The following is a 17,201-nucleotide window of genomic DNA, read 5'->3' on the forward strand; positions in this document are numbered from 1 at the left end:
CTATGCTGTCAGAATTTTTTGTGTGAAATAGCCCTGGTTGGACATACAAAGGGGGACAATTCACCATAGCAACGGCCAGTATCTCTACCTTTTTCAGCTCACTCACTGCTAGTGCTACACATTACATAATCATCAAGGGCAGGAAACACAATATTAACACAAATCCAACAACAAGTTATGCTGGTACATAGTCTGGTGAAGGTGTTGAGTTATTGGTATAAGCGAGAGCAAGAAAGTTGGGCAGGGCATTGAGCGCTGATAGGCTGCCTTCATAAAAAGCTCTCTGGTTTCTCGTCTAATATTCTCTATTATTGAATTTTCTTGTAGGTATATAGCTCTCTTCAGTGTTTATGATACAATATACGCCACTGAACCATTGGTATTTTTTTTTCCTTAAGAGGCAAACCTCATGTGAACTCCTGCCTTATAAAAGCATGCAACTCTCTGCTCGGCTGAAAGCGAACTCTTTTCAGTTCCACGGACAGCTGTTTTGAAGACTCACTGTCGACTCAGTGCATTGATAAAGGAGACGGCAACCTACGCAAAGGGAGTGTGTTTAAAGCTTTAAAGTTTACCATCAAAGAATTGATTATTTTCGCACTATATATGAGGACTTTGCGTTGTGTTGCATTTCTCAACATTTATACTTTTTTCGCACACTGTGTCCTCTCTTTGCAGGTCCTCTAGTATATTGAGTAAAAAATTTTGCAGTTTCAGGTCGACTGCATTTTTTCCGGAGACAGATTCCCTTCAGAGATCCACTGTATCCCTGTTCTATATATTTGGTTTGGATGGATAATGATGGATAAAAATAATCAGAGTATATCCAACCCCCAGGCAATACTGCAAGACCACTTGACAGAATTGTATGGAACTGTGCTGACAAAACGATGAAAGCTGGCTGGGAAAGGGACAAGAACTGCATGGCAAGACTGTATTCCCTCTGCAGATACTGTATCACAACGTCCTCTCACACTTTCTGCTGTGCTGTCTCTCTGCACTGTCCGTCTCCGGTATTGTCAGGAGCGCCAGTGACGAGACAAATGTGTACTGTATGTGTAGTTGACATGTTGGAAAACAGTCCCGTGTGGATATCCAATAACTGAGTTAGCAAAATGTTGTGCACGTACTGTTTGTGTAACTCTGACAGCAGCTAAGAAATAGCTAAGAAATGCCTCAGATGGAACTCACAAGTGATCTTCATCCTTCATCTTTGGGATTTGTTTGACAAAGTTATCTTACAGTGCCACGTAGTTGTAAAGGGTTATCTACTTATTACGCCACAGGAAAATGATGTCATGGGTAAATAAGTGGAGAAATCTCTTACAATATATGTGTATCACTAAGTAAAACTCTCTTGTGTTAGTATGCAGCATGGTGTTACAGTTTGAAGGCGATCACATTCCCGTGTGTGTTTTTGTAGTAAAGTGCAAGAAGCTAACCTAAGCTCAACTTCAGCTCATTTCCCTAGACGCCACATCTTGCTGCTATTTTGACAGGTACTCCTAATTGCTGGCACTCTTTCAAAATGAACTGCTGCCAGCCATTTTCCATACGCAGTAATACTTTGTTGTGGACACATTAACTCCTCAGCCCTGACCTGAGTGTGGGGTTAAAGTATCTAAAGCGGTTCGGTTCCCATTCCTCGTCTTGTTGCGCCCGGACGAGCTTTTGAGTTGTATCTGCGACGCCGTGCGCTCTCTGCTCGGCCTTTTATTACAGCCACGGACACGTCGCTGTGGGAAGACTGGCGCTTTGTTTGCATGGATGGTAAATGGGTCAGTTTCTGCTAAAGTTGGGAGAACCACCCTGATACACTGAACTGAGGATTGATTTTGAAAGGGTAGTGGTCAGAGGCTCCTCTGGTCACAAGCTATACTGGGCCACAATGGAGACAAGACCTGCTGTGTATTCATACAGAACAAGGCAGTGGTATACTTTGAGAGCACTTTACTTTGTTCACATTCTGTGTGCTCAGCTAAGATGAAGATAAGTTATTTCCTCAGACTGTCTAAGGAAAATTGAGACCTGTTTCATTGTCACGGCAACTTTAACTAGTATGAAATTCTCTCACAAATTGCGGAATGCTATAGCAGAGAAGTTACGTTTCCTTTTTTGGATTCAACATGCTTTTACACCAGAGCAATGGGAATGGGTCAACTACTAGCTGTTTAAGTGGTTCCCCATGAATGAGCGCCAATTATGGTGGCATTTATTCAACCTGGGGCTGTGAACATTTTTATAAATGACCCCTTTATTTAGGATTACCATAATGGATCGATTTTCCGTCATTCCTTCACTCACTTACTGTTCTGTTCCCCATCAGAATGTAAATGTTATCCGTTTGTGGTTTTGTGCGTCTTGGCTCTTAAGTTATTCGTCCATATTGAGACCACAAGTGCATAAATGCAAATCATTGTTATGCATGAGTTTTTAATGCATGCATTTTTTAAACTGTGACTGTTTACTACGGTCTTTGTGTTAAGCTCAAGGCCCGCAACTCCGTATTAGTGCTACGTCTAGTTACATAAGGATGGACCCTTTTAAATCTTTACAGGCCGTTACAAACACAACACAAGAGTTTTATAATAAAACAAAACAACAAAAAGCACAAGCACATTATTCTGAGTAGAAAGGTAGTGTTTTGTTTAGATTTAGCTGGTGCAGGTTGAAGAATACAAAGTGTTCCAGGTTTTGATTGGGACTGGGTCCTAAACAGAACCGGGTTACGTAGAGGAGTATTCATTCTGTTTATTTCCCCTTTCACCCCAGGGATGAGAACACAAAATTATTATTCTTTTCTGAAGAGGTCATGCATGGTTGTATTGTAGTGGTAGATTGATATAATTTGGTGACAATTAATCCCTTATTAATCTCTAAAATTACATCCCCCCACATTAATCCTTGTTTTTATTGCAAATTACCATAAATCCCTAAATGAGTTGGTGGATTACAGCTGCATATGTGCAGCAGAACCCTCAGAATTGACTCTGTCCCTATTTACATTGATGTGACGGTTGAAGATCAGTTGTATACTCTTCTCGTATGTAGCCGCAAACAACACTTGTAGTTCATTTGTACGAGGGTTAGGGTTAGCAGCAGTTCATCAAGGGAACTCAATTCACATGTGATTGCTCTTTATTCACTTTGTATTGTTTATTATATCATAAACAGGAAGGAAGGATTGCTTACTTTCGGTATATGCTTCTTCCTCTGACTTACCAAATCATTGTCATTCACTGTTGAGAGAGAAATGAATTATTCATCCGTGCCTCATAGCAGTGTGTGGGTCTGTGTGTAAAATACTAGGATAGTTTTGGCAGTTGTGATATGTATACATGCTGTTGTAGAAAAATGACGAATACGAGGGTAAAATCTCCAAGCTCCATGACACTGTCCTCACCAAACTGATAAACCACAGCTCATAAAAGTTCTTTTCTAATAGGTGGATGACATTTTAGGCGAGGAGAGCGACTCCGAGAGCGAAGGGCGAGCGAAGGAGAAGCCAGTTGATATGGAGGTGGCTGATGAAGAGGAGGAGCGGCAGCCAGTCGCCGGGCCGAGCACAGCGGGTGTACATTGTCCTCAGCCGCCGATTGTGGAAGAGATGATCCACGAACCATCAAGTGAGGCCAGTGTGACCCAGGACGTGCCAAGGTGAGACACACACCGCACGGGCTAATCTACCTTTTGGATACATACACACACACAAGATATCATTCATTTATGATTCATCTTCATTTATTTTTTGTTCCATCCATCTTTGTGTTTTTAATTAATAATTTTGTTTGCACTCAACATCCCTTATTTATTACTAATTCATCATTCTGCCTTGTTTACTGTGAGTTTAAATGTTATGTAACTGCATTGCGCTCCACATCCTACGTCTTTACTTTTTTAAGAAACTATACTACTATAATTCCTCCTTTATGCCGTCATTCTGAACTTTACATCGAAATGCTTATATTTGTTTATACAGCTTCAATTTCTCTCTAAAGCTCAAATTGCAACCATTGTTTTTTTACTTTTCCATTATTGGCATGTTCAGCTTTCACTATTGATCATCTGCATCGTGAGTGAAAACAAGTCTTAAATGGCAGTTGACAAGAATCCGAATGCATCCCACTTTTTATATTCGCTATCGCCTCATTCCTTCCATAATGAAAATGGATACACATCCAAACATACAGATGCCAGTCAAGGAGCCTCGAACACCAGTCTCTTGTCACTCAAGGGATGGAGGCTGAATGGAGCTGTGCAGTTAGACTGCTGGAGTTCATTCTTATCTTTTATTACATTCTTGTGTCATCATGTTCATTCATCAAGTCACTGTGTAAGACGCATATATGTGTAAAGCTGCACTCCATCCAGTTTGATGCACGTCAGATGTGATGAATGAGGGGGGGCGACAAGTTTGACAAGTTGATGTTTGTGTCGGTTGGTTTAGACCTGGGTTATGGTAGCTTTATATGAGAGGTTGGTTTTATATTTCTGTCAATTTAGCACTAAATCGGTGGACACTTGTCATACTGCGTTTCAAGAAGCACCATTTTGAAGTGATGACTTAAGATTTCATCACAACCTTCTTGCGGTTCTTAACTTTTGGTTGAAACCAAACCCTTATGCAATTTATTTCTTACATTTACAACAACACACCAGAATGTACTGGTGCCGGATCTGGCTACATGTAGCTGCTATATAACTTTACACTTACTGTAGCTTTGTGTAACAAGGACCACATGTTGTACCAGTTTTTAATTGATTTCTAAGTAGGTAGCAGGTTTGAATAGAGGACAAATCTCGTGCAGTTTTATAAATGAGGTAGACTGCATCTCCAAAACATAAATCTAGGTATTTGTGCTTCTTATGATCCGATCAAAATGTCAATAGTTGAGGGAGTAACTGTGGTGTGTGAAATGACAGTGAGCTGTTTTGTTAGACTTCCACACGCCTTTCTCTAGACTTGACACCTGTCTGCAAGTCCATGTTCAGCCTCACTGCTCTGATTGTCAGGGCCTCGAGGAAAGAGATACCTCATTAACGCAAGCGTTTAGTCTCCAAACCCCTTTCTCTCTTGTGGACGGTCTTGGCTTGGGATTTGTGGCGGCCTCGTCCCCGCCGTGATGTTTTTTCTCCCGCTCTGAACACCCTCTCTGCACAGTGCACTCGTTGTTCCATCAGTCACCTGGCCTGACACCTTTGGGTGCTTCTCATGAGTGAAGCTCACACTGTCAGTTGTTTTATATAGTTGCATAATTGCTTTTTTTTCATTTCACTATTCCTAATACACTTATTTCAAATTAAAAAAGATAAAAAGATCTTAAAAGAAACTTTGCAGCTTTATTATTTATAAGGAACAAGTCATTTTGTCCAAAGGTCCATGGCCAGCTGCGTCAGGCTAATAGCACTAACAGGTTTTTCAATACAAGACCAGCAAATGGCAAAATTTGTGGTCTTAGCAGTACTTAAGTCTATAACCTAGTGTGGTGCCTGGCAACCAACTCCAGATCTAAAGCCTAATACGTTCAGTCATGGGCAATGGCAGGAGCATTAATCTTTTTTTGTGTAACCGGACTATTACAGGGAACCCATACACTCACACAGCGGGGAACAGGCATACTCCACACAAAAAAAGACCAGGGCCAACACAGGATTCAAACCTTGTTGCTATGAGGCCACGGTGCTGTCCGCTACTGTGCGCCGGAGGTACTTTGCAGTTAGTCATACAGTACATACGTGTACTGATTTAGATGTCAGAATGGCAACAATTACGTGAACAACCAGTCCCCATTCTTTCACCATTCTCATGATTTGACACAGAACACACACGGAGCTGTTGCTAAGCTACAGTAGAGACGGGAATGAGTATTTTGTTCTTACCATCATTTCTATCGGCTGCTGACCTGCTTCCTTTCTACTTCCTCTTAAAGCAGGAAGGTGTTTTTCTGGCTGTTATACTTGAATCCACTGAAGAACGCTAGAGTCGGCACTAGATATATTTTCAGCATTTGCATAAACTGATTTACAGCAAACACTATATAGGTCTGTTACTCAGATTAAAATGCAAGTCAATCAATGCCAAATCCATCATTTTGTGATGATCAGCTCCTTGGAGAACTTCCTTATCTATCAAGTAGCCGACAGGTATCTTCAATTTGCTGTTTCTGAATGATCTAACTGTATGATCGTGAGGTAATGTGGCGTAATATATCAAGGCAATACGATGATGCATGCGCTACACTGTAGTTGCAGCTGCACTGGCAAAGAGGTTAGGTCTGAACCACAGCAGTTGTGTTCCTAATCGCTTTGAGCTTCAACTCTTTTATTCTTTCTCTTCTAATTAACTGCAAAGCAACGGGAAGAGTTTAACAACCTTGTTCAATTAAACGCATCCTTGAACGGGCTTAACCCCATCTTTCTTTATGCTCGGCCCTTCTAAACATCTGCCTTTGCTCTCGTCATGACACTGAATAATATTAACGCAAGTCTTGAATGTCTTTAAGCCTCAAAAATGAGAATATTAAAAGAATGCCGCATTTTAGCCCGCTTGTGGGTGTGTAGTGGTCATTATTTGCTAGTCTGGATTGATATGGATGATACTTGAGCATGTTAACAGATTGAAGTGAGACGAAGGTTGCAGGGTCAATATAAAAGGTGGGTTAACCTCGCCAACAAAACCATTCATCTCCCACCGGCTCACAGAAGCTCTTACCTCGTCCTGATTGCAGCAGTTGAATCACAGTTCCAGGCCTTTGCTGTAGCACTTGTCAGGTTGAAGTGGTTTGATTTCTGCATCTGATCAAGCAGCTTTGCTAAGAGGTGCACAGATTTGAGTGGTTTAAGTGTCTTGGGCAGTAAAAGTGATGGAGATCAGAGATGGAAAGTAGGTTCCGCAAGTTTTTGGTCCAAAGGAGATTTGATTCTGTTACGATTGTTTAGGCAATAAGTCCATGCATCAGAATTCTTTCATTTCCACTGGGATTCAATTCACCCATTTTTTTTCAACTTGACTGATTGTGCAAATTGGACTTTGGAGTCTTACTTGCACACGAGTAGTAATTCATTTTTGAGTTTCTTTCCCAATGAAATTGATAATTGGGATTAATACCATCTGCTCATATTGCACGAAAAAAGTGGGGCACAGGTCAAAGTGACATTTCTCCCCGCTTATTTCAAATTTTTCACTTCGTCGCAGGCAAAGAAGGCTTTAGCAGCCACCAAATAATTGCTTATGGAGGAAAAACCCTGCAATATCAACATTTATATGTCTGATTTTCATTCTCGCACGTTTTTCTTTTCAAACTTCTGTCTGCTCATGTTTGTATTTGCATTCCAAATGCCGGTCTCCAGTCAAATGTTTGATTTGGGCCAGTAGCAGACATTTCACATGCCAATATTATTGTCAGCAACAGCAGAACGTAAGAAGCTATATCAGACAATATTTTTGTTGCTACAGAGTATCTTGAGCTGCTATCCATTAAAATGAGCACCCGTCATCCTCCAGTCTCCACTAACTGGTTTAAAATGTCGTTTAAGAACAGATCAATGGATCGATATACATGTTGTGCTGACCTTCATGCAGTGATCAAGTTTATGTATCCATTCATTAGTTTGCTTCAGTCCTTGTAGCTCTACTGCCCTACCATTCTCTTTGCGTAGCGAGTAGCTCTTAATGATAGATTGTCTTGGTCGGTACTCTGTCTATCATGAAGAAGCTCTGGCCTGCATACAGTGGATTGATAATAGAACTGTAGCCAAACGGCAAACACATCACACCCTGGTTGGGATTACCGAGTGGAAGTTCTGCTGCCAATTGATAGCGCGCTGCGGTTTACAAATAATCCTAGACTAACCCTCTCCACCAGGGATCCCACCTGCTCAGTAAGCTATGTGGATATCTGAGTATTTGAAGCCTCTGTGATTAGTAATACATTTCCTCTACTGAAAAATGCAAATTAAGATTAAAGACAGAGGACATGCTGGGTGAATAGTCATAGCCATAGTTTTGATATTACAAGTTTAGTTAAAAGTCCTTTTCTTATTACACCACATAAATGTGAAGGAAGTGCTTTATAAAACTTGCTTAGGGTCGGTCAGTGGCAAGAGTTTGGGGATCTGGACATTCCAAATTGTGGCGAAATAGGTGAGGAGTCTCAAATTAAAAAATAATAGCTCTATTTTCTTTTTCTCAACCGAGTACAAATGTTTTTCCTGTTTCCTCCCCAAAATGTTTACCACTGTCATTCCAACAAAGACATTAACCCAAAACCACTGCTGATTGTTGTACAACGACAAGTTTATTAATTGCTAAAAATGTGCCACATGCAGAACAATAATAGAGATCAGCCCTCTTTGTATTTCACACACATACAGTTTGCGCTCTGACTAATATCCATGGGTAACTTGGATCTTTATCACGCAATGCTCTCTCTTTGCTGCTGCTTAAGTATTGCATCACTGTTTTACAGAAAATCAAGTGCTATCTGGTCTTGCTATTTAATTTCCTGCCGAACAAGGTTGTGTGCCTTCATTCATTCTGATGCTCTGCTTTTCAGACTGCCTTCACTTCACTCAGCTTGAAATTGCGTTTTGTTATAAGATTGCCAGCATTGGGGTGATGGTGAAGACAAATGGGCTGGAAAAGTTCCTTCCAGGTTGTCAGACACACTTAAAATCTCTGTGCCCCTCTTTGTTGGAGGTCTTTTGAACAATGCCAGTTTGGTGGCTGGGCAGTGTGTCATCATTGTCATTGTATGTTGTTATAGCCTTATTCCGAATCCCACAGGACTTTCTGCAAGAAGATATCTTATTACTACTGCTCTGCGTAGCATTCAACACTGTTGCATTGCATCACACGAGCATTGGTGACCAACTGTAGCTCTTGAAGGGTGATTCGTCCCAAGAGCTGCTGTTGGATTCCGAATTACAAATTATTATACATTCTATTGTGATCCCTTGCGCTTCGCTCTACTTAATTTGCTATTACTGTGCTTTCTGATGGAACACTGAGCTTCAGAGAGAATGAAGTTGTTGAAAAATGCACACCGTGATGAATCTACCTGCGGACTGACTGCCTGACTGTGAAAAGCTTTATTATGCAATGGCCTTATGTATGACAGGTCAACTTCATAAGTTAGTGAGAATTCTGTACATGCCTTGCCTGCATTTATGCCCGCATGGAATAATGATCGTCCCAGCCATGAAGACATACCAAGATGTTTTCATTCCTGCCCCGGCCCGACACAGAGCAGCCTTTTCAACCCAAACCCTGTAAATATTACCAAAGAAATAGTTCCGTTCTTAAAGCATCAACATAATCAATAAACAAAATAAATATTCACTAGATTCACTATTCTTTTATCACACCGAAAAAGTCATCTAATCCTTTTTGTTAAAATTATTACACATTTACTAAAATTACTTCATTCATCACAATTTAACCATCAACTTTTAGTCCTAATAACTTTAACCCTACTTCTCTTGACTTTGAATGGAGTGAAGGCTACATAGGTCATTGATTTTGATTCCAGCAGTATTAAAAACCCTCATAACGTCTTACTTCACAAACAAAGACACAGTAACTCATTTATTTATTAACAATAACTCATTATACATAAGGTAATAACTGCAAACAAGACACCAAAATATAGTCTTCGTGCTGGAACACCACCACATGGCAGTGTGATGCGAGAGGTGACTGTGGCCTCTGTGAGCAGCTGTCATCCATAAAAAAAAACACATACATCAAGATCAGGTCAGAAAAAGGAACTCTTATTATGGAACGCCTGCTGAATATGCCGAAGCTGGCACACGCTGTTTCATAGGAGAGTGAGAAAGCGGCTCCCGCTCCTCCACAGATGAGTCGTTTTGGTGACAGACGTGCAGAGCCGGGCAGGAGCACCCTCTCTGCTTAACATTTCTGCGGAGAACCTTGTGATGAAATTGTGCGCTCTCATTAATCAGAGGAGCGATGAGCAGCGGAGCGCAACGTTACGTAGTCGGTTTTAATGGACCCACCGCTTGATATCAAAGAGATGCTACCTGTCTTGAGAGCTGATTAAACACCAATCAAACACCGCAGCAAACCCCACCAACCTACCGAGAAGTATGCTTGCCGTTCTCTCTAACTGTTATTTAGTACCCTGGTATTGTACAATTTCCCCTTTATCATCGTCAAATGCTGCGTGAAAACAATTGAGTCCCTGATTCGGACCAAAGCCACAGATCGTATTGCCTTGTATCCCTGCCCTTTCACATCTATTCACCTATTAAACAATTTTACCAGTTGGAATAATTTGAGATTCAATTTGATTGGGCATTTGTGGATATTGCCCAATTCTGGAAAAAGACACCAATTATAAATTAGAAGCTCATATAGAGGTCACATTTAATTGCCGCTGTTAATGAGCCCAGAACATACAACTACAGTAATGGTTGAGGAAAGTTGTAGATACACAAGCTGAAGCTTAAGTGTGCAAATGTTGCTGTACAATGAATTTAGATGATTATAAACTGCTCATAATGAATCAAGTTTCCTCCTCTCCACTACAACTAAGATCCAGTCAAATCTGTCGTCTTTCCTTGTCGCTAAACACTACTTACTTAATGAAGATAACACTACAGAGGTCCTACATTTGAAGGAATTGTGTTGAGCAAATCGGTTTACATGTAGTTTTGTATTCAGGTGCGCAGCTGATACGTATTGTTTTTCAGCACAGATGTCTTGTTTTACCAACAGTGTTTCTGTCCTGTGTGGGCTGTTATATCATGGTTATTGTCTCATTTTGATGGATATCATTTTCGCCCCTTTGAATGTGAGTCTGAAGCAACTTATCTGCATCAAAAGATCTGAAGGAAAGTCTGGGGTTCAATTTGATGGACCCTATGTACTCTGTGTGTCTCTTATAAAGCTTGTTAAGCTTGTGCAAGGAGCAGTGGAGACCATCCGGAAGTTATTTAAAGGTAATACTCACTTTGGGACACATTTCACACAATGGTGCATACTCACTTTTCCTCAAGTCAGTGCGGTCATTCCACAACAACATTCCTGACTCCGGGGGCACATTTTGTAAAAATGGCTCAACCAAATGAGACAACTCGCTTTAAATTAAAAGGAACTCTGCAAAACGTGGGAGGTATTTCACCCCAGGCATCTTAACAGATTTCAGAGCATATGCAATTGTGCTGATTTTGCAGTATCTCTTATATGTTCATTAAATATTAAAGCACTCATGTCAATTGCCTTTCCATGAGGGGCAACATTGTGCATCCCCATCCCTACTCTCTCTCTTTTGAAACGTAGATGTTATGCTTTTGTCATAAAAGCGAGTGTTGTATTGAAGTTGCCGGTGTAGAGCTCTAGTCTTTGTGTTCCTCCTCGCCTGGCTGCAACAACAGAAGCTCCCAGAGCAGGGCAGAACAACAGAATAGCTGCCATTAGGTTTGGCCAACATTGTTTTTCTTTATTCCTACTTTTCTTTTAAAACACGGCTGTGGGCTTGCATGTAATCCAGTTCTCTCAGCAGGTTCCACGAACCCTCGTTGTCCATGATACCGTGAGGGCGTACATCCTTGCAGATAAAAATAGGAACCGACTCCATCGTGAGGTAGATAGCAGCTTTTCTGTAGAGTACAATAATGTGCTGTATTTTGGGTCTCAGGCGCAGGACGGGGCTGTGCAACATCTGGGGTTATGCCTCATCAGACAGTTCCTCCAGTTTGTTGTGTTGATAATTACTTTTCCTCTCATTACTTCACGCTTTTTGCCAATGGCCTTACTTTGTTCAGGTTAACCTCTGTCTTTTTAGTGTTTGAAAATATGAACTTCTGCTGGGGAAGGGCAAGTGGATTGTTGGTCAAACGAGAGTTGACAGAAGGCGCACTGGGTCACACACGCAACATTTGCTTGACCCGGAGCACATATACACAAAATATTCAACATTGCATTAAAAGTACACATAATCCAAACGTACACAAAATAAAATATTTGTTTTTAAGGCGAATTCATAGCAGAATCATCTAATTGAGAATTGAAAAAGTTTGAAAAAAGCTTAATTCCCAATATCATGAATCCCGATGTTGGAAAGAAAGCACTTTGAACACTTTGTGCAGATGTGCTGTAGATCACTGTCATCAGCTGTGGCGAGCTGAATTTGATTAACTGATAGAAGCCGCCATATTTTCACCTGGCCATTTAATAAGTCAAACTGTGACACACCACACAACACCCTCTGTACCAATTTACAAGTAGAAGCTTAATAACAGATTGGTTAAGCATGTCTGAGCATGTTCAACAAGATTGTCACCATGCAGCAGAGAGACTCCACAACTTTATCTGTGCACTCAGCAAATATCCACTGTTTGTCAACTTTTTGGTCATAGTCGCTAAATTAGTCTTGTGTCCTCTTTTGTTTCGTTTTTGGTGACTAATTATTTTCCGGAAGATTAATTATTTTCTTAGATTGTTTTTGTTGCTGCTCCCCCAGAATGTGAACGGATTAGACGTGCTGCTTTATTAACATACGTAGCAAAATCTGTCCCAATTTACTTGTGACCTGGTTTTTGCAGCAGCATCCTAATTTAGTGTAGAGTAGCTTTGGTTTCTGCCCCAATTATTTAAAACCTTGTCAAGATGCGTGTGTAAGAGTTGTTACGGCACCTACAAACATCACTACTTTCATTTAGTCCCTGCCCCCCCGTTTGAAAACACTCCAAACACAAGATGTCAAATCTGAAAAACGCGGAGCTGATGCAATCCGGTCGAACAGCCCAGAATAAATCCTTTTTTTTTTCTTTTTTTTTTAAAGATTGTGTTGCTTTTTGACACTGTCAAAGATGTTGGTGATTCAACTCTGTTTGAAGCAGTAGTTCATGTCACGAATAGACTTTCACTGGAGCGTGGAGAGATGTTTTTCCCAGCAATTGGACCTCTTCTGAAACATAATCAATACTGCTTCACTTGAGCTCTGAAACTGTGCAGTTCAAGTTAAACAGCGGCAGTTAAAGGCTGGTACAAGTCATGGTTATGTCATTATTAGATTCCTGAGCTTTTATCTGTAAAACTAATAGTAAATTGATGTCAAATGGAGAAAACACAATGACAGTAATTCATGGGTAAGAGTCTAAGAGAGCTAAATAAGTGTTTTGATATTTTAAACTCATTCATAAAGCTTCCTTGATGTTAATGAGCACGCTGATGTCCCATTACCGACATGTTGCAGGGGCACAGATACAGTAAAAGCCTGGGAAAAACAGAATGCTAATACGCCGCTGCCTGTTCAAGAGCAACACCTCATTCTGCAGACTCTGTTGTGGAAGCATAATTGACACGTTAAAACAGAAAAGTAAACCTAAACTCTCTGCTTTAGTGCTCCATATTTCAAGTGTTAGAGAGCGAGAGATGGAGAGTTCAAGGGTTGATGCGTGCCTCACAAACTCACAAATCAACAGTTGTTCGGGATATTAAATTTGTCGATCCAAATATACTTGAGCCAAAGACAGATTCAAACGTTTATTAAAATGTACTTTCAGACTGTCATTATTTTTGCCTCTTGCATGAAGAGCTTATTCCACATGCAAGTGAGGAAATACTGAGTAATACAAACCCATTTTGGCTCACATGGTCTAATTGAGTGGCATTATATTAAGGGGATCTTAATATCCTGTTCTACCATTGTGGACACTGTGGCAACATATTAATTTGGGCACAATGATGATGATGTGATGACTATCATATCACAAGTAAGAATATATCTGCGTTAATATTGCAGTAAAAAGATATAGTAGATCATATTTGCACGTAGGCTCACAATTCACAACTCTTGCTTTAAATCCAAATCCAAATTCACATCACTGTTTTGGTTTTGTGAGTTTTTGCAGTAGTAAATCTGAAAGTAAAGCTCCATGCCCTCATTGAGCCCCAAAGCTCCCATTGTTTCTACAATGAAATCCAAATTCCAAAACAATAGCCCTAAGGATGCTGTAGCTGGTAGATATAGCCTATGATTATTTCCCTAACACAGCACACCTGGATACATGAGGCCTCATTTATCCTGCCTCTAGTGCTGGCATCATAACAGGGTTTGTAGAGAAGGATGCACTGCCTGCAGCAGCTACGGCCTGATGTTCTTGCCATTTTAAATCCATTATTGTAAAATTGCTTGTGACATTATGCTCAAATATTATTGTATTGCTGAATCAAAGAGCGAGGAGATATCTTGTTGCTGTATCAGTTTATGTGTTTCTTTTTTAGGTGTCGACCACTTTATTTATTAAAATGAATATTGAGTAAACATGTTTCTGCACCAAAAACACTCAAATGTCAGCAACTGCTCTACCACCACATATAAACAAAAACCTATTTGTCTCTCCGGGAATGTTGCAAGTAAAGTTCAGCAGTGAACTCATTCTAAACGGTTGTTAAATTGTATTCACATACATCAATGCAACATAGGTTCTACATGACGCAAGCAGCAATTTTACTCTCTCTTGGCATTGCTTGTCTATTCATTTTTAATGAGTCAGTGTTCAGAGTGAACAGAGTGCTGTTCTTTTAAATTGCTGTCCGCACAGGAAGAATACTTTCTATCTTGTTGCGCTTAATTGATGGCAACCCAGGTGACTGAATATCCTTAATTTTTAAGCAGCTTTTAAGCCCTTACTGTACGTCTTCATCCAGAGCCAAAACACCATCATCATGTCAACACCACTCTAGGATATCTGCATTCCATGTGAAGAGAAATTGATTTCTTTCTGCTTTCCCCTGGCATCATTCTTTCCCTGTTATTTCTTTCCCTTTAGATCAAATTAAAATTTCAATTTTGCCTTCACAGACGGCTGCATTAGGCAACAAATGCCACAGTGCGTATCGTTTGAACAGGTTTAAAGTCACGCAACGTGATGTCAGTGAACTGCCTAGAGCGGTTTCACGTTTTCCAGCCCAATCAGGCTACGATTCTTCATACTAAAGGATACCGCAGAGATGTGGGTCAAACAGAGGCCCTTCCCTGTCTGCAGTGTGTTTTTTTTACTCTTTTAAACTTCAAAGCCTGTTCACAGCATAATAATAGTGATACAGAGCCATTAGTTCTGCAGGGTTGCGCCGCTATGGATTTAGATGTTTTCTCTGCAGCTGTCAGGTGCTGGTTTTGGAAAGAATTGCGAAAATTGCAGGACACGTTGACATAAAAATGTGTTTCAGATGAACCCTTGTTCACATCATTCTAAACCCAACCAAACAGTGACAAAGCTGAGAACCTTTTGATGGGGTAAAACCTTTTTTTAAAAGCACAATTTGGGAAGTTTTGATACACTTCCCGCAGTCTCTCTGTGCCTTCTCTCTGGGTTTCTAAACCTCCTCAATGTTACATATCTGTCAGTCATGATTTGTTTTGTTTGCACTGAAGCTTGACCACCCAGCAGAACTCATATCTCTCCAGTTAAATAATAGAGGCTGAAATTCTCCCTCTTCAACTTTCCCCCAATATACAATTTTCAGTTAAAATAAATAACCATACTTGACATTTATCACCTCTTTAATACAGCTGCCCCCTCTCAGCTTAGAAAATGACTACTGACAAAATTTGGTACAAATTCTGTGGTGCTGGAAAATGAAATCAAAGAGCTGATATGCTTGTGAGGTTTGGTTCTAAACACACAGTTGCACACACTGATTGTAATGCAATCATGGTGTTTACTGCTTCACTGCTTTATGAAAGCGCCTTAGCCTTGCTTCCGAACGGCAGTGTTGCATAACGTGCACTAATTAAGAGTTTAAATAGAGTTACTCTTGATCTTCCAGTAAGCATTCACAGTTGTATTCAGAGGCAGAGCATTTTTAATAACCCAATCAAATCGTTTAAAGTGATGGAAATGGCTTCATCTTTCCCTTAGAATCAAGGGCTTCACTGACTTCACCGAGTTCTTAGGAACAGAGTTCTGGCCCAGGACCCAGGTCTGGTCCAAATTCTATTCCAATCTAATGGGGTCAGGATCCACGCTATCGCCTGGCCTTGGTCTCGTCTTATTCCGACGGGACCGCTTCTCTTATTCCTCTCCAAACAACTAAGCTGTTGAGCTGTCTAATCAGTGTTTTCTGCTTTCTGTGGTACTGATTTCTGTTTACCATGTGTTTATAGCTGCGATGAAAGCGAAACACGGCCACAGTCTATCTTGGCACGCTGTAAATTGGACTAAGTCTCTTCCTCCCTTCCTTTTTTTATTCGTCTCTCCAGGTTATACTTTACTTTCCTGGCGCCCTGCCCTTATGTTGGAGATTAACAGAAAGCCTTGTGCGCTGCCTGCATCTCTGTATTTACATATTGCAAAATCATGGATATTCCTTTAGTCCTGCTATCTGATCCACAGTTTTGAACATTTTGTGTGATTCTGTTACATGGACAAAATCTGTTCTTGCTCATCCCTTTCCTGTTTGAAAAAAGATAGAATCTAAAACGAGTGCCTACCATTTACTAGCTACAAAGGTTCATTCAATCTTTTTTTGGATCAGATCATAATACACCTGTTTGTATCTATTGCAATGGCTTTACAAAACAATTATGACTGCTTTATATTGGTTTCAGTCCCTTTTGCTCCGCAGTAGATGCCGCAACCGATTTTAAAATCAGCATCATCTTTAAAGAAGTGATGTACACACTTTACTATACTTTCCAAGTTACAGTATATGGTCCATATTCACTCTCCCCGCATGCTCTTAGGCACTATTACATCCACATTTATTGGTGTGGGATTATTGGCAGCCTGTGCTTGTCTAATAACTCGTACTCCCTTTCCTCCTTCAGAACTTCATATGCATATAAACAAAGCCTGCGTTCTGGGGACCGGGCAGCATTCACGTTGTTACTTCATCTGTTTTCTGATCGTTTTTTGCGATTAGTGCATTTACAAAACTGCCGACCAAGTCATTGCTTTGTCATTCCATCTGTTGGTTCGTCATTTGTTTGTTCTCCGCACGCTCAGATTCAGTTTGTAACTGTTAGAAATGTCAAAAAGACATGCAGCAGTGCAGAAACATTTCACATCGCTGACTTTTTTTTTTGTTCCGTCACACATTTCAACACATTTCAACACATTTCTACTTGCAGTTTTGGTGTTTAATGGTGTTTTGGGGGGGTTTCATCTTGTCCATTGTAACACAGCTTTGGTATTTGAATGACCTTCCTCAGGAATCGGCACCAGATTTA

General features: G+C 40.5%; 1 protein-coding gene across 3 annotated transcripts in view; it reads left to right on the plus strand.

Moving 5' to 3' along the window:
- ctdp1 (CTD (carboxy-terminal domain, RNA polymerase II, polypeptide A) phosphatase, subunit 1) overlaps window positions 1–17,201 on the plus strand; it is a 58,489-nt gene that overhangs the window by 27,589 nt on the left and 13,699 nt on the right. For all 3 annotated transcript variants that reach the window (XM_076157169.1, XM_076157170.1, XM_076157168.1), the window contains exon 12: window positions 3,446–3,657. In XM_076157169.1, the coding sequence (XP_076013284.1) occupies window positions 3,446–3,657 (212 nt within the window). The remainder of the gene's footprint in view (window positions 1–3,445; window positions 3,658–17,201) is intronic.

This window comes from Genypterus blacodes, unplaced genomic scaffold (genome assembly GCF_046128005.1).
Source record: "Genypterus blacodes isolate CSIRO-AG114 ecotype Tasmania unplaced genomic scaffold, CSIRO-AGI_Gbla_v1 ptg000072l_1, whole genome shotgun sequence".
Lineage (NCBI taxonomy): Eukaryota > Metazoa > Chordata > Actinopteri > Ophidiiformes > Ophidiidae > Genypterus > Genypterus blacodes.